The following is a 21,745-nucleotide window of genomic DNA, read 5'->3' on the forward strand; positions in this document are numbered from 1 at the left end:
ATTTTATACCATTTTATTGTTCACTGTTGTCTTGGTTTCAGATTACTGCTAACCAGAACTCCTAAATCTTTTTTGCAATCCGTAATATTAAGATCTACATTATTTAGTTTATATGTGGCATGGTTGTCCTGTCCAACATTTAGAACTTTGCATTTGTCTATATTAAACTGTGTGATGAATGGTTTGAAAAACCGACAAGTTGAAGACTGAGACACTTGTGCAGCATATGGGAATCTTTATTCAGGAAACGTTTCGCCACACAGTGGCTTCATCAGTCCAATACAAAGAGGAAGGCGTAAGGAGAGGAGGAGAATGAGGTAATCAGTCCCTCAACCTGGAGTCGATGTGTTCAGTCCATCATTCTACAAGATTGATGGACTGAACATATATTAAACTGCATCTGCCACTTCTCCGACCACTGCATCAGTCTATTCAAATCTTCCTGGAGTGCTCTAATGTCCTCGTCAGAATGAATTCGACGGCCTATTTTGGTGTCATCGGCAAAGTTGCTGATGTCGCTCTTTATGCCCTCATCTATGTCGTTTATGTAGATTGTGAACAGCAGGGGGCCCAACACTGACCCCTGTGGAACACCGCTCGTGACGCTTCCCCACTCTGATTTCTCCCCATTTATGCAAACTCTCTGCTGCCTATTTGTCAACCATGCCTTTATCCAGGAAAAAATTTCTCCTCCTATTCCATGTGCCTTAATTTTCCTCAATAGTCTCTGATGTGGGACCCTGTCAAAGGCCTTACTGAAGTCCATGTACACAATATCATATTCACTATCATATTCATTACCATGATCTACCTCTACATGTGCTACAGTTGGGTATCTTTACTGATGAAACGTTTCGCCTACACAGTAGACTTCTTCAGTCAAATACAGAGGGAGTAGTAGTAATGAAATAAAGATCATATAATCAGCCCATCAACCTTGGCGAAAAAATATTTGAGGTGGTGAGTCCCTCAGCCTGGAGAAGTGTCCAGCTCCATGGTCTGGAACAAGGTGGTGAGTCCCTCAGCCTGGAGAAGTGTCCAGCTCCATGGTCTGGAACAAGGTGGTGAGTCCCTCAGCCTGGAGAAGTGTCAGCCTGGAGAAGTGTCCAGCTCCATGGTCTGGAACAAGGTGGTGAGTCCCTCAGCCTGGAGAAGTGTCCAGCTCCATGGTCTGGAACAAGGTGGTGAGTCCCTCAGCCTGGAGAAGTGTCCAGCTCCATGGTCTGGAACTACATAATCCAGTCTTAATCTTCAACTTGTCGGTATTTTATACCATTTTTAACAAGTACATTTAGTAAAGAAAACTTTTCGCCACGAGTGGCTTCTTTCTATAGTAAATGTCCTGAACTACACATAAGTGTCTCTTCCCACATCTTGTCGGTATCACCATAAATTTTCAGTTTATACTATTTATCTCCAGATGTGATCAAGGTCCCAGGACCGAAACGTTTCCTAATAAATGTCATAGTGTTTGCTTACGTGTTTTTCTAAACGAACTTGTCGGTATTTATTACCAAGGTTTATACCATCTCCGGATGTATCATGTTACAGGTATCATGTCGATTAACAATCTGAATAAGGTGTAACTGATGAAGTATGTTACTGACGACAATGAAGGTGGCCTATCATAAGAACATAAGAATGAGGAAATGGCATGGTGATACCGACAAGATGTGGAAAAAGACAGTTATGTACAGTTCAGTACATTGATTAAAGGAAACGTTTCGCCACGAATGACTTCTTCAGTCCTAATACAGAGAAAACTAGGAAAACGCGTATATAAAGTGGCAGGAGTCAGGTGAAGTGACGTGTGGGTAGAAGTGGTGGTAGTTGTAGTAGTAATGGTGGTAGTTGTAGTAATAGTCGTAATAGTATAACTAAGGTGGTGAGACGAATGGCTACAGAGGGACCTGTTGATATCATGTTACACCAGTTTATAGAATGGGTAATATCCTCTTGATTAGCAATTTTGAGATACTGTAAAATTACTAATCAAGATAATATTACCCATTCTGGAAACTGGTGTAACATGATATCAACAGGTCCCTCTGTAGCCGTAAGTCTCACCACCTTAGTTCTACTACTATTACTACTACGACTATTACTACTACCACCACCACCTCTACCCTCGCGACACTTCACCTGACTCCTGCCAATATATATACTCGTTTTCTTAGTGTTCTCTGTATTAGGACTTAAGAAGTCACTCGTGGCGATACGTTTCTTTTAATAAATGTCCTGAACTGTACATAAGTGTCTTTTTCCACAACATAAGAATGGATGAACACTGCAGAACGCCTACCTCTCCATGAAAATGGTGTACAATAATGACAAGACGAGTAAGACAAGTTGTGCAAGAAAGGTATAAAATCCCGACAATATGAAAGTTAAGACACATGTGCAACATCTGGATATCTTTATTGTAGACGTTTCGCCATCCAGTGGCTTTATCAATACAGATTCTAGGACATAATAGGAAGACAGTAGAACTATATACAAAAGATGAGGTAATCAGTCCCTCGGCCTTGGAGTTAGTGTTCACAGCATCTCCTCCACAACGATGCTGTGAACACTAACTCCAAGGCCGAGGGACTGATTACCTCATCTTTTGTATATAGTTCTACTGTCTTCCTATTATGTCCTAGAATCTGTATTGATAAAGCCACTGGATGGCGAAACGTCTACAATAAAGATATCCAGATGTTGCACATGTGTCTTAACTTTCACGAGTAAGACATGTACAGTAGAGTTGACCGAAGAAGACTACCGTGTAGGCGAAACGTTTCAACAAAGTTACCATATTATTGCACATGTGGAAAGACACTTGTGTACAGTTCAGGACGTTTATTAAATGAAACGTTTCGCCACGAGTGACTCCTTCAGACCTAATACAGAGAACACTAAGAAAACGAGGATACACAATTTTCTCTGTATTAGGACTGAAGAAGTCACTCGTGGCGATAAGTTTCCTTTGTTAAATGTGCAGAACTGTACATTAGTCTTTTTCCACATCTTGGTGGTACCACCATAACATTATCTGCTCTTCTTCTAGCCTTCACAGATACTGTCTCGTCGAATCAGTCTTTATACACAATATTCCTAACACAAATCTTAGTCCTGGCTTCAGTGCTGAGCATGTTTGCTTTCCCAATACATTATTAAATACTTTGATCTTCAGAAGACTCGTGACTTGACCTCACCTTTGCCTTCTCTCCTTTCCACTGGACATATCTTCTATATTTCCTTTGTCTTTCACCGTTCTTGCGGCTTCCTTTTCGTCCCTAGCATAAGCCAGTACGCAGGCTACAAGTGTTAGTGTTGAATATTTTGATCTCCACTGCCGTGAAATGTAATTTAATCAAATCACAGAACGGGTGGAGATCGAACCCATAACAGGGGAGTCCTATAACTCCTAGGCCAGTGAGCTAATCACTGGATCAGCTGGCTCTAATAGGATTCATCCAACTAAGTACGTCTCTACGGGGATGTTTTGTAATTTGTTTGCAATCGTGTTATGACCATTTTATGAGTCCGTAATGTAATTTACTCTCATTCCTCTACCATTAATCCTGCCCAGCATAGGCCAGTAGGTATCCTGCAGTGCTCTTATGTTTCTTATATTCATATGTGATACTACTACTATACACAAATAACCCGCACATCATCTCTCTTTTATGTGCGGGTTATTTGTGTATCGTTCCAGTCACGGTATTGTGCCTTTTTTATCTACTACTACTACTTTCACTACTACTACTACTATCACTACTACTTCTACTTTCACTACTACTACTAATTCTTTCATTACTACTACTACTACTACACACTTCTCCCACTAGCACTACCATTACTACTACTATAGCAACAAAACTATTGCCACCACCACCACCTTCTCCATCTCTCCTAACCTGACTTTTGGTCTTCTCTGCTCATTCTCGCTCAGTTGTGACCTAACACTGGTCAAGAACGGACCGAAACATCGACATACATTTCCTCTAAGTGCGAGTTACTTCCAAATTGTGAGTTTTATACTTCTGTGAACCAGCTGATTTATCATAACACAGGTGAGGCACCAGCTGGTCAGTCATAATACGTGTAAGGCATCAGTCTATTTATCATATTAAGACGTAATTAGTAAAAACACATGAATATACATGTACTTAATATTTTATCACAGTTTATGTAGAGAGGGATGCACCAGCTTAGTTTTCGACAAAACATTATCAACACAGACAAACAAGTTTACAATGTTGATCACAACTTGCAGTGTTTGTTCCTTTCTACCAGCGGGAATAATTAAAACTTTTGAGTTTAAATATATATATATATATATATATATATATATATATATATATATATATATATATATATATATATTAAAAATTCCAGACAGTTTTCAAAGTAATTAGAAAGCTTTAGAAATGTCAAAACAAACTCAACACAGTATGGCGTGATTTCACGTTTTCCCCAATTTTTACACACACACACACACACAAACACACACACACACACACACACACACACACACACACACACACACACACACACACACACCGGGGAGCTCCACCCATAACACTAACTGTCCACTTATATGTAAGAGATGCTGGGGCTGTGTGTAACCAGTGCCGGGCTCGGGGATAATGGGTACCTGGGCTTCAGAATAATTGGTACCGGGGCTTGGTGTTAATGAGTTCCTGGGATTGAAGATAATGGGTACCTGGGCACCACATCTTGCATGTATGTGATGGCAGTGTGAGGGTCCACAAGTGCAACTAGTATGGGCCAACAGGCCTGCTGCAGTGTTCCTCCTTTCTTATGTTCTTAACTAATGTGACATTTTATTGTGGCAACGTTTCGCTCTCCAGGAGCTTTGTCAAGCCGTTACCTCCTGGAGAGCGAAACGTTGCCACAATAAAATGTTACATTAGTTACACTTGTGTCCTTTTACTTTACATAGTCGGTAATTCTACCAATTTTATTACAGTGTGAGGGTCGTAACTGCCAGAGACAATACCAGCTACGACCACAATATTTCCCCTCCCCTGGGGAGACCAGGGAAGGTAGTGTACAACCTAACATAACCCTGCCACACCCCATCCCTTCCTGTACACTTGTCCTCCCTGCCCCATACTCCCCTATTTACTAGCCTCCCAGTCACCCCTTACCTTATTTTATCCATGTCCTCCCTGCAGGCTTTTCCCTTCCTATATACTTGTCCTCCCTATCAACCCTCTACTACACATCTGTTCTTGCCACCAGTCCTGTATACTTGTCTTCCCTGTAGGTCGTCCCCTGCCTCGCACTGTCCTACCCTGCCATGCTATATATTGCAGCCTGCTCCTTATAACAAAGCAGTTGCTACCCTTCATTATAAAGCACTAAAAATATGAAGACTGAGACACGTGAAACATCTGGGTATCTTTACTGTAGACGATTCGCTATCCAGTGGCTTTATCAATACAGATTCTAGGACATAATTTGAAGACAAGAACTATATAAAGCCACTGGATGGCGAAACGTCTACAATAAAGATACCCAGATGTTGCACATGTGTCTCAGTTTTCATCTTGTCGGTATTGTATACCATTCTTGTACACTAAAAATATGCAAATATAACGCCGATTTAATTACATTTTGTACAACAGTAAAAATATTCTTGTATTGTACTGGTAAATGTGCTTCCCTCTCCAATGTATATGTAATTCATTAAATGTATTGAAGCAGATACCAAACGAACGCTAGTAAAGTAGTAGAGGGAGAAGAAAGTTGAAAGAAGAAATAAATAAGATGTGGAGAGGGAGTGAGAGAAGTTGCAAGGCAACGCAACACTACCTTGCAGAGATTGCAAGAGTCATTCATATTTTATTACGCTTGAAGTTTCCCAGAATGTTACGCACGCAGAGTTCCTTTAAATGTCTTGCTTAACGCTCGTTAAGTGCCCTAAAATGCGTTACTTTACGCTCATCAAGGTTCCTCAAAAATACGAGAGTCTTTTTACCTTGATGTGGTGAACAAAATAATTTGATACGTTTGGGTTATTTCCATAAGATTTATTACGCTGAACATTAAAAAAAATCACAAAATATTCCGGTGCTCTTGAAAATTTACCAAAGATGAACGAGGCACTATATATATATATATATATATATATATATATATATATATTATATATATATATATATATATATATATATATATATATATATATATATATATATATATATATATATATATTATATATATATATATATCCAAAATGTGCTGCCTTGTGCCTAAAAAGTTCCTAGGTTATGTTTCCCAAAGTTTTCGGAATTTTTTTTTTTCGTGACACGAGAGTAAAGCCCTACAAATGCCCTGGGCTACCTTCCAAAGTTTTGGCAAACATGATACGTTTCTCTTGAGAGATCCCATCATGTGAACTGATCTGTCGGAGGTAGTGTGTAGGTGTGTGTGTGGGGGGGGGGGGTAGGGGGTAGGGGGGGGTAAGCTAGGTCACAAAGCAGCTACATATGAACCCGTCATGACTGACCACACAACGTACTCACTCATCAAGGTAATCGCCACAATCTATAAAAAAAATAATCCTACCACCACCACCATTGACATTGCAGTTCCTCACATCACTATCAGTTGCAAGTTGCAAGACTCGTGATGAAACCTGACACCCCCTTCCCCCTCCCACTACCACGTGGTCACCCAGGCTATACTTGACACCCCCTTCCCCCTCCCACTACCACGTGGTCACCCAGGCTATACTTGACACCCCCTTCCCCTTCCCACTACCACGTGGTCACCCAGGCTATACTTGACACCCCCTTCCCCTTCCCAGTACCACGTGGTCACCCAGGCTATACTTGACACCCCCTTCCCCCTCCCACTACCACGTGGTCACCCAGGCTATACTTGACACCCCCTTCCCCTTCCCACTACCACGTGGTCACCCAGGCTATACTTGACACCCCCTTCCCCTTCCCACTACCACGTGGTCACCCAGGCTATACTTGACACCCCCTTCCCCTTCCCACTACCACGTGGTCACCCAGGCTATACTTGACACCCCCTTCCCCTTCCCACTACCACGTGGTCACCCAGGCTATACTTGACACCCCCTTCCCCTTCCCACTACCACGTGGTCACCCAGGCTATACTTGACACCCCCTTCCCCTTCCCACTACCACGTGGTCACCCAGGCTATACTTGACACCCCCTTCCCCCTCCCACTACCACGTGGTCACCCAGGCTATACTTGACACCCCCTTCCCCCTCCCACTACCACGTGGTCACCCAGGCTATACTTGACACCCCCTTCCCCTTCCCACTACCACGTGGTCACCCAGGCTATACTTGACACCCCCTTCCCCCTCCCACTACCACGTGGTCACCCAGGCTATACTTGACACCCCCTTCCCCTTCCCACTACCACGTGGTCACCCAGGCTATACTTGACACCCCCTTCCCCCTCCCACTACCACGTGGTCACCCAGGCTATACTTGACACCCCCTTCCCCTTCCCACTACCACGTGGTCACCCAGGCTATACTTGACACCCCCCTTCCCCTTCCCACTACCACGTGGTCACCCAGGCTATACTTGACACCCCCTTCCCCCTCCCACTACCACGTGGTCACCCAGGCTATACTTGACACCCCCTTCCCCTTCCCACTACCACGTGGTCACCCAGGCTATACTTGACACCCCCTTCCCCCTCCCACTACCACGTGGTCACCCAGGCTATACTTGACACCCCCTTCCCCTTCCCACTACCACGTGGTCACCCAGGCTATACTTGACACCCCCCTTCCCCTTCCCACTACCACGTGGTCACCCTGGCTATACTTGACACCCCCTTCCCCTTCCCACTACCACGTGGTCACCCAGGCTATACTTGACACCCCCTTCCCCCTCCCACTACCACGTGGTCACCCAGGCTATACTTGACACCCCTTCCCCTTCCCACTACCACGTGGTCACCCAGGCTATACTTGACACCCCCTTCCCCTTCCCACTACCACGTGGTCACCCAGGCTATACTTGACACCCCCTTCCCCTTCCCACTACCACGTGGTCACCCAGGCTATACTTGACACCCCCTTCCCCTTCCCACTACCACGTGGTCACCCAGGCTATACTTGACACCCCCTTCCCCTTCCCACTACCACGTGGTCACCTAGGCTATACTTGACACCCCCTTCCCCTTCCCACTACCACGTGGTCACCCAGGCTATACTTGACACCCCCCTTCCCCTTCCCACTACCACGTGGTCACCCAGGCTATACTTGACACCCCCTTCCCCTTCCCACTACCACGTGGTCACCCAGGCTATACTTGACACCCCCTTCCCCTTCCCACTACCACGTGGTCACCCAGGCTATACTTGACACCCCCTTCCCCTTCCCACTACCACGTGGTCACCCAGGCTATACTTGACACCCCCTTCCCCCTCCCACTACCACGTGGTCACCCAGGCTATACTTGAAACCCCCTTCCCCCTCCCACTACCACGGGGTCACCCAGGCTATACTTGAAACCCCCTTCCCCCTCCCACTACCACGGGGTCACCCAGGCTATACTTGAAACCCCCTTCCCCCTCCCACTACCACAGGGTCACCCAGGCTATACTTGAAACCCCCTTCCCCCTCCCACTACCACGGGGTCACCCAGGCTATACTTGAAACCCCCTTCCCCCTCCCACTACCACGGGGTCACCCAGGCTATACTTGAAACCCCCTTCCCCCTCCCACTACCACGGGGTCACCCAGGCTATACTTGAAACCCCCTTCCCCCTCCCACTACCACGTGGTCACCCAGGCTATACTTGAAACCCCCTTCCCCCTCCCACTACCACGTGGTCACCCAGGCTATACTTGAAACCCCCTTCCCCCTCCCACTACCACGTGGTCACCCAGGCTATACTTGACACCCCCTTCCCCCTCCCACTACCACGGGGTCACCCAGGCTATAATTACCACCCAACACAGATTATACACAATCTCTTTCAAAGCTAAATATATCTAATTTAATAGGGTGGCACTTGTAAGAAGTATATAAAGAAATAATTGAGTAATTTATATACAAATATTTTTTCAATCAACTACTAAAACTTCATAATTATAACCAAGAATTCTGGTTAATTTTCCCTACCGAATGAACAAGAGGACAATGCCGTAAGAGTGGAAAGTATAACCGTCCTTCACGTAATAACGTCCTTAACGAAGAGCAAGACACAGCGTTACTTACCTCTATTACATGACACACATTTACATATCTGAAACATCCTATACCTCCTTGAATACATTATATTATAAAAAGTGCTAAACCCGTACGAGTCATACAACTACTACTAGGATACAGAGGTAATTACCTTTCTGTTGAACACTAAAATTTAAATAAATATGGGGACAGCAGAAGCAGTGGTGATATAAAGGTAATGTTATTTCCCCAAGTTCGTAGTAGTTTTGAGGTGGTCAGTCCCTCAAGCCTTAAGTTTTCAGCTCCTGAACAGTTAAGGCTGAGGGAGAAACTGCCTACTGTTTGAATGTTGATAGAAAGCCAAGGCATGCTGAGGTCTGACATACACAAGGAGAGTTCTCGTTTTCTCTGTCATGCTCACAATCACCGCCGAGGCAGTGTTCTGTGTTACTGTCCCAGGAGAGATTGTTCACGCTGTTCAGGGACAGTTGGTCCGCTTGGAGAGGCCTCAATACCATTATACTGAATGACTCCCTACATAAACTTGAGATCATGAATACACACACAGGGAGGACCTAGCAGCGGTCAGTGAAGAGGCGGGGGACAGGAGCCGAGTCTCGACCCCTGCAACTACAATTAGGCGAGTACACACACACACACACACACACACACACACACACACACACACACACACACACACTTTTTACATGCTTATTTGTGTTAAATACACTGAGTTTATACAGACACCTTAAAGTTGCCTGAACGAAAGCTATGTCAATCTAAGTGGTGCTAATGAAAGTGGAGCTAATATATGAGGTTTTAATCTTAAGTGGTGCCAATCTTCATGTGGATGCTGCTCCTGGTGGTATAAGAACATAAGAAAGACGGAACACTGCAACAGGCCTACTGACCCATGCGGAGCAAGTCCATGTCCCCCCCCCGGATTAGCCCAATGACCCACCCAGTCTGGTCACCTCCACTCAAGGAGCACGGCACCAGACCCAGCAGCACAAGCTAGTCAGGTCCAACTCTCACCCACTCACGTATTCATCTAACCTTTTTTAAAACTACACAACATTTTAGCCTCAATAACTGTACTCGGGAGTTCGTTTCACTCATCCACAACTCTATTACCAAACCAGTGCTTTCCTATATCTTTCCTGAATCTGAATTTTTCCAACTTGAAACCATTGCTGCGAGTCCTGTCTTGGCTGGAAATTTTCAGCACGAGATGAGAGGTTTATACACAAATAACCCGCACATAAAAGAGAGAAGCTTACGACGACGTTTCGGTCCGACTTGGACCATTTACAAAGTCACACTAACCAGAAGTGGAGCAGGACGGCTATATATAGGCAGGAAGAGGTAGTGGTGGTGGTAGTAGTAGTAGTAGTACAAGAATTGTATATAATACCGACAAGATGAAATTAAGACATGCGCAACACATCCAGTCACGGTATTGTGCCTTTTTTTTTATTATTTTTTGTTATTTATGAGAGGTTTGCTGGGTGTGCACAAAAACACTCGCTAGCAGAATGAGAAGCAAATGGACCGCAAAGATTAGCATATGAACACGCGTAGGGCACCAGCACCACCCCTTTAATACAGGTGCTCTGTTGAAAGCCCCGTGTAGCTCTGCTCCCATTCACACGGAAGTAGAAGGCACAGAGATACCGACAATATGTATGCAAGGACAAAAGCACACACACTTAGGACATCTTAATTGGATAAGTGTCGGTCCTGAGTCCCTGGTCACTGAAAATAAAGTTACCAAGGTCTCAGGACCGTCACGTACCTAATGAAGTCTCCTTCACTTGCTAGATACAACACTGACACCAAAAACTTATATTTAATATTGATTCCAATTATTTTTCCCAGTGATATGGAGTCTTGCTGTTCTGAATGGGACGACGATGATGAGCTGACAACTGCTAGTAGTAACTACGTAACTCTTAATCGACCAATCAGCAGACGTCGGATCCTGGAGAGTAGCCAGTCACAATGCGACTCTGAAGATTCGGGGATTGAGTACCACTCCAACGAAGACGATCCCATGCTTGAGGATCAATCAAGCATCGAGGATCGCAAAGACCTCGACCTGTCGTCAGATGACATACACGACCAAGAAACAGCGACAGAGTCTGATGACGACACTATCGACGCGTCGTCCGAGCCATCGTCAGCTGTCAGTTACGACACTGCCGCTGACACTCACACTGATACCGCAGGTGACACTCACATTGAGACCGCCGCTGATACTGACACAAACGCTGATACAGTTCCAGACGTGAGCGTTGAAACTATTGTTGACGCGTGTATAGCCACGGACACTGATGAAAGCCTTGATGATACCATCACGAACATGGAGGCCAGCCGCAGCGCTGAGGTAAACACCGACGACCTCAGCACAAAGACTGTAAAACAGGTGTTTGAAGAGCGGGTAAAAGAAGCCACACAGGAGCAACAGACGACGGTGTCCAAGTACCTGCAGGAGTACGACGCCAACGAAGTACTGGAGAACGACAAAGTGGTCATCGTGGAGAAGACGCCGATCATGCCAGCCAGGACGGCAGCACAGGTAACCACGTCCATTTGCACTTACCGCCTTTAAAAATTCTTATCACGTGTGTATGGCTGATGAGAACGTGTATTTAACAGTTTTTTTTAATCAAAACAACTCTTGCTTGCATAGTCCAGCTGGTGAGCAGTGTGATGCCAGCAAATTTGTGAAACAGTCACGAATATGCTAATGCACTTAACTTCATGGAGCTATTAACCACAGAGGTTATATCGCATTATTGATAGACACTCACTCACTCACTCTAACACGTACGTAAGAATACATAAGTAGGACGTGTGAATCTAGACAAGCAACTGTTCTCTAACAGACACAGACCCAACCAGAACCTTCACACTTAATATACCGTATACTGTACTATGGTGGGACTTGCGCTGAGAACTCTTAGTGAAACCTTCCTGAAGATGTCGCCATGAAAGATGACGGACTCTAGAATGAGGACACGTGAGGTGTATGTGAGAGCAAAGCAACAACTAAACTTTTGTAGAGCTGAACTAATTGTCGAAGTTTTTGATGAATCTGGGAATTACTCTATGATTTATATATAAATGAATTTTCACACCAGATAACTGCGCGTGACTGTGGAGGAGTGTGGTGGTAGTAATGATGATTAATGATAATAGGTAGTAGGTTGGTAGACAGCAACCACCCAGGGAAGTACTACCGTCCTGCCAGATGACTGTGAAACAAAAACCTGTAATTGTTTTGCATGATGGTAGGATTGCTGGTTTCTTTTTCTGTCTCATAAACACGCTAAGATAACAGGGATATCTTGCTACTCCTACTAACACTTTGGTCACACTTCACAGACACGCACATGCATATATATATATACATACATCTAGGTTTTTCTCCTTTTTCTAAATAGCTCTTGTTCTTTTTTATTTCTTCTATTGTCCATGGGGAAGTGGAAAAGAATCTTTCCTCCGTAAGCCATGCGTGTCGTATGAGGCGACTAAAATGCCGGGAGCAATGGGCTAGTAACCCCTTCTCCTGTATACAATTACTAAAAAAGAGAAGAAGAAAAACTTTATAAAACTGGGTTGCTTAAATGTGCGTGGATGTAGTGCGGATGACAAGAAACAGATGATTGCTGATGTTATGAATGAAAAGAAGTTGGATGTCCTGGCCCTAAGCGAAACAAAGCTGAAGGGGGTAGGAGAGTTTCAGTGGGGGGAAATAAATGGGATTAAATCTGGAGTATCTGAGAGAGTTAGAGCAAAGGAAGGGGTAGCAGTAATGTTAAATGATCAGTTATGGAAGGAGAAAAGAGAATATGAATGTGTAAATTCAAGAATTATGTGGATTAAAGTAAAGGTTGGATGCGAGAAGTGGGTCATAATAAGCGTGTATGCACCTGGAGAAGAGAGGAATGCAGAGGAGAGAGAGAGATTTTGGGAGATGTTAAGTGAATGTATAGGAGCCTTTGAACCAAGTGAGAGAGTAATTGTGGTAGGGGACTTGAATGCTAAAGTAGGAGAAACTTTTAGAGAGGGTGTGGTAGGTAAGTTTGGGGTGCCAGGTGTAAATGATAATGGGAGCCCTTTGATTGAACTTTGTATAGAAAGGGGTTTAGTTATAGGTAATACATATTTTAAGAAAAAGAGGATAAATAAGTATACACGATATGATGTAGGGCGAAATGACAGTAGTTTGTTGGATTATGTATTGGTAGATAAAAGACTGTTGAGTAGACTTCAGGATGTACATGTTTATAGAGGGGCCACAGATATATCAGATCACTTTCTAGTTGTAGCTACACTGAGAGTAAAAGGTAGATGGGATACAAGGAGAATAGAAGCATCAGGGAAGAGAGAGGTGAAGGTTTATAAACTAAAAGAGGAGGCAGTTAGGGTAAGATATAAACAGCTATTGGAGGATAGATGGGCTAATGAGAGCATAGGCAATGGGGTCGAAGAGGTATGGGGTAGGTTTAAAAATGTAGTGTTAGAGTGTTCAGCAGAAGTTTGTGGTTACAGGAAAGTGGGTGCAGGAGGGAAGAGGAGCGATTGGTGGAATGATGATGTAAAGAGAGTAGTAAGGGAGAAAAAGTTAGCATATGAGAAGTTTTTACAAAGTAGAAGTGATGCAAGGAGGGAAGAGTATATGGAGAAAAAGAGAGAGGTTAAGAGAGTGGTGAAGCAATGTAAAAAGAGAGCAAATGAGAGAGTGGGTGAGATGTTATCAACAAATTTTGTTGAAAATAAGAAAAAGTTTTGGAGTGAGATTAACAAGTTAAGAAAGCCTAGAGAACAAATGGATTTGTCAGTTAAAAATAGGAGAGGAGAGTTATTAAATGGAGAGTTAGAGGTATTGGGAAGATGGAAGGAATATTTTGAGGAATTGTTAAATGTTGATGAAGATAGGGAAGCTGTGATTTCGTGTATAGGGCAAGGAGGAATAACATCTTGTAGGAGTGAGGAAGAGCCAGTTGTGAGTGTGGGGGAAGTTCGTGAGGCAGTAGGTAAAATGAAAGGGGGTAAGGCAGCCGGGATTGATGGGATAAAGATAGAAATGTTAAAAGCAGGTGGGGATATAGTTTTGGAGTGGTTGGTGCAATTGTTTAATAAATGTATGGAAGAGGGTAAGGTACCTAGGGATTGGCAGAGAGCATGCATAGTTCCTTTGTATAAAGGCAAAGGGGATAAAAGAGAGTGCAAAAATTATAGGGGGATAAGTCTGTTGAGTGTACCTGGTAAAGTGTATGGTAGAGTTATAATTGAAAGAATTAAGAGTAAGACGGAGAATAGGATAGCAGATGAACAAGGAGGCTTTAGGAAAGGTAGGGGGTGTGTGGACCAGGTGTTTACAGTGAAACATATAAGTGAACAGTATTTAGATAAGGCTAAAGAGGTCTTTGTGGCATTTATGGATTTGGAAAAGGCGTATGACAGGGTGGATAGGGGGGCAATGTGGCAGATGTTGCAAGTGTATGGTGTAGGAGGTAGGTTACTGAAAGCAGTGAAGAGTTTTTACGAGGATAGTGAGGCTCAAGTTAGAGTATGTAGGAAAGAGGGAAATTTTTTCCCAGTAAAAGTAGGCCTTAGACAAGGATGTGTGATGTCACCGTGGTTGTTTAATATATTTATAGATGGGGTTGTAAGAGAAGTAAATGCGAGGGTCTTGGCAAGAGGCGTGGAGTTAAAAGATAAAGAATCACACACAAAGTGGGAGTTGTCACAGCTGCTCTTTGCTGATGACACTGTGCTCTTGGGAGATTCTGAAGAGAAGTTGCAGAGATTGGTGGATGAATTTGGTAGGGTGTGCAAAAGAAGAAAATTAAAGGTGAATACAGGAAAGAGTAAGGTTATGAGGATAACAAAAAGATTAGGTGATGAAAGATTGAATATCAGATTGGAGGGAGAGAGTATGGAGGAGGTGAACGTATTCAGATATTTGGGAGTGGACGTGTCAGCGGATGGGTCTATGAAAGATGAGGTGAATCATAGAATTGATGAGGGAAAAAGAGTGAGTGGTGCACTTAGGAGTCTGTGGAGACAAGGAACTTTGTCCTTGGAGGCAAAGAGGGGAATGTATGAGAGTATAGTTTTACCAACGCTCTTATATGGGTGTGAAGCGTGGGTGATGAATGTTGCAGCGAGGAGAAGGCTGGAGGCAGTGGAGATGTCATGTCTGAGGGCAATGTGTGGTGTGAATATAATGCAGAGAATTCGTAGTTTGGAAGTTAGGAGGAGGTGCGGGATTACCAAAACTGTTGTCCAGAGGGCTGAGGAAGGGTTGTTGAGGTGGTTCGGACATGTAGAGAGAATGGAGCGAAACAGAATGACTTCAAGAGTGTATCAGTCTGTAGTGGAAGGAAGGCGGGGTAGGGGTCGGCCTAGGAAGGGTTGGAGGGAGGGGGTAAAGGAGGTTTTGTGTGCGAGGGGCTTGGACTTCCAGCAGGCATGCTTGAGCGTGTTTGATAGGAGTGAATGGAGACAAATGGTTTTTAATACTTGACGTGCTGTTGGAGTGTGAGCAAAGTAACATTTATGAAGGGATTCAGGGAAACCGGCAGGCCGGACTTGAGTCCTGGAGATGGGAAGTACAGTGCCTGCACTCTGAAGGAGGGGTGTTAATGTTGCAGTTTAAAAACTGTAGTGTAAAGCACCCTTCTGGCAAGACAGTGATGGAGTGAATGATGGTGAAAGTTTTTCTTTTTCGGGCCACCCTGCCTTGGTGGGAATCGGCCGGTGTGATAATAAAAAAATAATAAGTAGCGGTGGTGATGAGTAGTGGTGATGAGCAGTGGGGAGTGTAGGTGAGCATCACACTGATCTCTGAGAATATATCTGGGCCACGTAGTTGATACATCATTCGTGTACGCAACACTTTCTGCAGGAGACACGCATACCTACTTTGAGACACGCACACGTACACACAACGTACGTACACACAACGTACGTACACACACGTACACACAACGTACGTACACACACACGTACACACACCAGAACACTTCTAAAAAAAATATGAGTTACGAATGACTGAAAGCTCTGAAAATTCCGTGTAACTAAAGACATCTCAAAAGGTAGAGTAACAGTGGCATTATGGAGGCTCACAGCAGCATCAGTGGATACTGGCATCCTGTTAGAATTTCTCTCCTGTGTATACTCGTAAAATACTTACGTCTTAGGTTTGGTTAAGTTAAGCATGGGGGCTTTTGTCCAATGCGGATTGGTTGTCAGAGCTTTATTTCCTAAGGAAACTGGGGGTTGAACTATACCCAATTAGGTTTGATCTAAGGAAGACTTAGTCGAGGCTTGTACCACACTACAGAGTGACGCGGACGCGGCTGTGCAGGAGGTGCAGCTGAAGCCACCAGCCTTCACTACACACAGCAAGGAGGTGCAGCTGGAGGAGGAGCTGCAATTGAAGCGAGCAGCATACACCATACGCAACAAAGAGGTGCAGCTGGAGGAGTTACCGAGACCACACACTGTACGCAGCGTCAAACAACTCTTCGAGAACCTTAATACACCCGTACATCACTTCCACACCTGGTGTGACCTCGGTAAGTAGTTGTAGCTTTAATTCTGTGGTTTAGTGGTAGTAGTAACAGTAGTAGTCGTGGAGGCAGTGGTGGGGGTTACTGTAGTGGTAATAGTAGTAGAAAAGCTCAGGCTAGCCGAGAAGGTGGCCGGTTAATTTATGGGCCGCGGATCGAACCCTCCGTCCATTCTTCTGTTTATTCATCCATCGTAGTAGTAGTAGCAACAGTGGTTGTGGTTCTGCTGCTGCTGTGTTGCTGCTCGTGCTGGGTCGTCCCGGCTTGCAGCAGCTTGAATTACGGTTGCAGCTTAGTTCCACGTCGACTGCTTCGTCATTGCAAGCCCATGACTGCAGAAGCCTTTCCCGACTGTTACAACCTTGCTGTGAAACACTACTGACACTAAGGTGACTGCAGCATTAATAGCCACAAAAATTGTTTCACGAAGCAAACAACGTGAAATTGTGGAACAGAGAGCGATCACATCAGATATGTTTCCTTTGAAGTTGTCAATGAAACTTATGACGGTGGGTCATTAGAATTAAATAACACTCAGAACATTACAGTGTAGTAGTCGTACCTTAATATGTCTACCCATTTAGGTGTTACTCAGTCCAGGAGCAGTATTGGTCTTCCAGAACTTCTGGGGTAGAGTAACTATTTTACTTAAGTGGTGCAGTATAGTGGAGCTTGTTGATCTATTGTGACCATCTAGAAAATCCAATAACCTATCATGGTTCTCTAGTGTGGTTGAATAACCTATCATCGTCCTGCAGTGGTTGAAGATTAGGTGCATAGTTTTTTGTCTAGTGGTATAGTGGTACTGGACTTGGTCATTAAAACAAATAAACCTATAATGACTAGGGTGAATCGGTCACAATTTATAGTTTTACACCGAAAATGCTGATCATCTGCTTCTTCCTCTCATGCAGGCCGCTTCAGAGACATTAAGTCCAACCCATCAAGCAAGATCCTGAGGTTCGACAGGAGCGACAACAGCGAGGGGTCCACGACACGAGGTCTGGGAGTGGGATCTTCCTTCACCTTGCCAAGGCTGGCTAGCCACCGCACCAACAACGTAATACCCAATCAAAAGTCCAAAGGTAATCTCAGATCTTCAACGGTGTCCAAAGAATCTTCGAAGCAGCAGAATCTTTCAGGAAGGTCAGTGCAACAAGAACAAGTAGCGACCCAGGGAAGTCAGCCGGTTGCACTGAGGAAACCCACAGTGCACGGATTCAACGTCAAGAAGGCATTGATGGAAGACCCACGAACCTTCCACGCCCACAGCCGCAGCAATGACGCCGCCGCCAACACCAATCAACAGGGCGCAAACTACAAGCTTAACACACACAACACAAACAATCACAACCGTAAAGGTCATGTTCATCTTGCCAAGAACAAGTCACATCACTCCAGGTAAGAATCATAACAATAAATTGTTATGTTTCCTCGCTGACGTGCAAGTTATTTGTCAACTGTTCCTCTTAAGGAATTGGACCTGTACTCAAATTCTTTGAATCGAGTCTGAATGCCTTCCATTTCTTCCCCAGGCGCTGTATGACCCCCTACGGGTCTTGCGTTCCCCACGAACGTAATAATGTCAGTTGTTCCAGCCAGGGTATTGTGTCTTTTACCCTTAAACACAATTGTTTATACAGAGTCTGATTTAATCACCAGTTGCTTCGTTATCTTATCAAACATCAACATTCGATATAAACTTTAGAGAAGATAAATGCAATTACCACAATAACCGGGGGTATGGTTTATTTGCAATCGTGTCATTACGATTTCTTAAGTCATTTAACACTGCAGATACCTGTCTTATTCTCATTCATTACAGTTATTAACCGTCCGCTTGTACCAAGATGTTAATGTATCACAAAATATTTTTAAATACAAATTTTTTATTGCACGACATAAATTAAGATAATATTCAACTTTTGGTTGTAAACTATAATTGTTTATGAAGATTTACATTGAACATTAACATAACAAGATGTTCCCACATTATGTATACCGTAATATACGCATCTAACTGCAAATTACCAGACCTTCGCCAGTGACCCATTACATTTTTTTTCCGAGTTATTGTTTAAATCAACAATATTTGCAATGTTGTATTCGTCAGCAACATTACCCAGTGACAGTCACAGTTCCTGTGCTATCAGCATCCATCTCTGCCCACAACGACCGATATTATTCTAACACAATGTAAACCCCTTGTATCTATTATTTCAACACAATAACCTGCTTGTTCACAGTGAAGCTGGCACGGATCGCTCTGACACGGAGAGTCTAGCATCTGACACCAGCGAGGACAGTGGTGTCAGTAACGACTCTCACATATCGTCAGTCTCCTCAATGTCCACATACCGGGCGCTGGATGCCTACGCTTCTGATCCAAGCTTCAAGGTGAGTACTGCAGCCGAAATTTCACGTTAACAATTACAACATTTACAGACCGATAACTGAGGCGTTTTGATACTGGTGAAGGGCTCCTTATTCATGAGCCCTTGATTATATCACCTTCAGGTTATATATTAAAAATGAAACCTCCAGGGCTTGAGCCGTGGGCAACTAAAACATATGTTATAGTTAATGAAACACCACAATCGCCAGAGGTTTCCAATAAGAATAGTGCCACAACTGTGAGGATTATGAAGAGACTAAATCAACAAGACCTGACGACTTTAAAAGAAGGACTAGTGGAGATATGATTACAACATGTAATATAATCAGAGTATTATCGATAGAGAGGGGCAGGAGCACCCACAAGAAAGTGATCGTAGGTAGTGTACCTCATGTGTGTGTGTGTGTGAGAGAGAGAGAGAGAGAGAGAGAGAGAGAGAGAGAGAGAGAGAGAGAGAGAGAGAGAGAGAGAGAGAGAGAGAGAGAGAGAGAGAGAGAGAGAGAGAGAGATATAGATAGATAGATAGATAGATAGAGAGATAGAGATATAGATTCAAAAGCAAAGGCTAGCCTATACAGAGGAAATCTGACAGGAATATGTACAAAGTCCAACTAGAATACGTGTGCAGGCAGGCCAACATGGGTACATATGCAAGGAAGGCAACATTAGTATGTACACAGGAAAAACGTAAACATGTACATAGAGGCACCAACGTAGATACGGTCGCAGCTCTGCCCAAGTATCCAGCTGAAGGGCGCTCGTTGTCACCCTTAATTGGGAAAAGTCATCTGCACATACATTTACAATTCAAATCCAGCTTGCGGACTTTCCACGGGGTCTCCACTTCCTGTTACCTCTTACCCAGCCTCCCAGCCGTAATAATCTTACAGAGCGTGTCATAGTTCTCATACTCTGGCAAACATCACACGTCGAAGTTCACAACACAAATTGGAATGTTGTTTTAGAAGTCCTGGTCCCACGTTGATTATTCTCTTGGTAACGTGCCAAGGCTATAATTATTACAGGACGAACATAATAACGTTCATACAAGTTTATTTAATATTTATAGTTTTATTCCTTCTCTATCCTTTATGCGTGTCTTTTATCCCTTGTACGTGTCCTTTCATCGGTTTAGTATGCGTGTGTTTCCTGTGGTCACTGTGCTTGCGTGTCCACCTCACCTTCCTGGGTTACACCAGCCACGCTCCCTCGTCTTCCCGGGAGAATTTTAACCACCACGGTTTCTAGAGCTTTATTACAACCCGGCCTGAGGTCAAGCTTCCGTGGTGATCAATCAGGTTATCGCTGCTGCAAACTAACACAGCCATCGCTAAGCAGCTAATGTGACACTGTGCAGGAATTTGTGTAGTTTACTCTACACAAATTGATAAGAACATAAGAATGGAGGAACACTGCAGAAGGCCTACTGGCCCATACAAGGTCGTATCCCACCGAGGCAGTGAGATCTGAAAAGAATTTTTTCTCTTTTTAAATTTAGTAATTTATTCAGGAAAACTTATTAATAGCATCAATAGTTTACAGATTATAAACTTTCAGACTAGTAAAGGTGAATTTTTTTTTAATTTAGAGGATTTTTTTAACGGGTAACCTGAAGTAAATTATATAATGACGTAATATCTTACGTGTTTGGAAATGGATTAAAAAATGTTATACTGTAAAACACCCCTCAGTGTCTACACCACCCCTCAGTGTCTACACCACCCCTGCGTGTTTTCACGTGTAAAAATGCACCTGATCTTCCTGTGCAACCTTCACTCTTCTTCTCACTATACAAGATAACTCAGTTCCTCTCTTGTGATTGTAATCAATCGACACAGTTACTGTCTTGTTGTCGTAATCACAGCGATAAATCCATGTGGGTCATTCATTATAAGCGGTGGTTGGAGGCTCGATCCTGCGACTTCAAATCTGGGCCAGGTGTGCAGCCAATTAGAGACAGACACAGGATATCTGTTGAAATCGTGACAACGGCGCTGTAACTATTCTGATCAACGGCACGCCAATGTTTCCCTGTGGCTGTCGTTTTTACGTTGGGTGTTGTGAGGCTGTCAGGTGATGTCAGCAGTTGTCAGGTGTTGCCAGGTTGTGTGTTTCTTTGGCAATATAAACACAAATGCAGTATAATGTGATCCTTTATTGACTACGTTTCGCCCACACAGTGGGCTTTTTCAAGTCACAAACAGAACTACCTGGGGTGGAAGGAACGCGAGTATTTATAGTCCGGCTGAGGTCAGGTGAAGAATGCTGCATCTGATGATGTACCGAGTTGGGTTGTAGAGTCTAAAAACTTGGGTAGCTTGGAAAGGAGACTGGACAAGTTTGTGAGCAGACCTTCTACAGTGTTCTTATGTGGGATAGCGATGAAGAAGTTTCTTGGCAAGTGGTTCAGCTATGTTATAGAAGCCACTATTCTGGTTGAAGTTGTCGGATATAGAAATAAGTGATGATTCCAGGATTCTTCGGTATTGGGTGTTGTCTTCTGTGGCGATAAGTCTTGAGTTTCTGTAGTTTATCAAGTGGTTGTGTGAATTACGGTGTTGTACGCAGGCATTCCTT

The 21,745-nt window shown here is 43.8% G+C and overlaps 2 protein-coding genes across 10 annotated transcripts in view; one reads left to right on the top strand and one right to left on the bottom strand.

The window, feature by feature from the left end:
• The window catches only part of MCU (mitochondrial calcium uniporter), a 498,142-nt gene that overhangs the window by 148,286 nt on the left and 328,111 nt on the right, over positions 1-21,745 (bottom strand). The gene's annotated exons all lie outside the window — the stretch shown is intronic.
• The window catches only part of LOC128696546 (serine-rich adhesin for platelets), a 104,330-nt gene that overhangs the window by 69,704 nt on the left and 12,881 nt on the right, over positions 1-21,745 (top strand). For all 7 annotated transcript variants that reach the window (XM_053787850.2, XM_053787852.2, XM_053787853.2 and 4 more), the window contains 4 exons: positions 11,066-11,765; positions 16,545-16,779; positions 17,688-18,174; positions 19,020-19,170. In XM_053787850.2, the coding sequence (XP_053643825.1) occupies positions 11,066-11,765; positions 16,545-16,779; positions 17,688-18,174; positions 19,020-19,170 (1,573 nt within the window). The remainder of the gene's footprint in view (positions 1-11,065; positions 11,766-16,544; positions 16,780-17,687; positions 18,175-19,019; positions 19,171-21,745) is intronic.

This window comes from Cherax quadricarinatus, chromosome 47, assembly GCF_038502225.1.
Source record: "Cherax quadricarinatus isolate ZL_2023a chromosome 47, ASM3850222v1, whole genome shotgun sequence".
Taxonomy (NCBI): Eukaryota; Metazoa; Arthropoda; class Malacostraca; order Decapoda; family Parastacidae; genus Cherax; species Cherax quadricarinatus.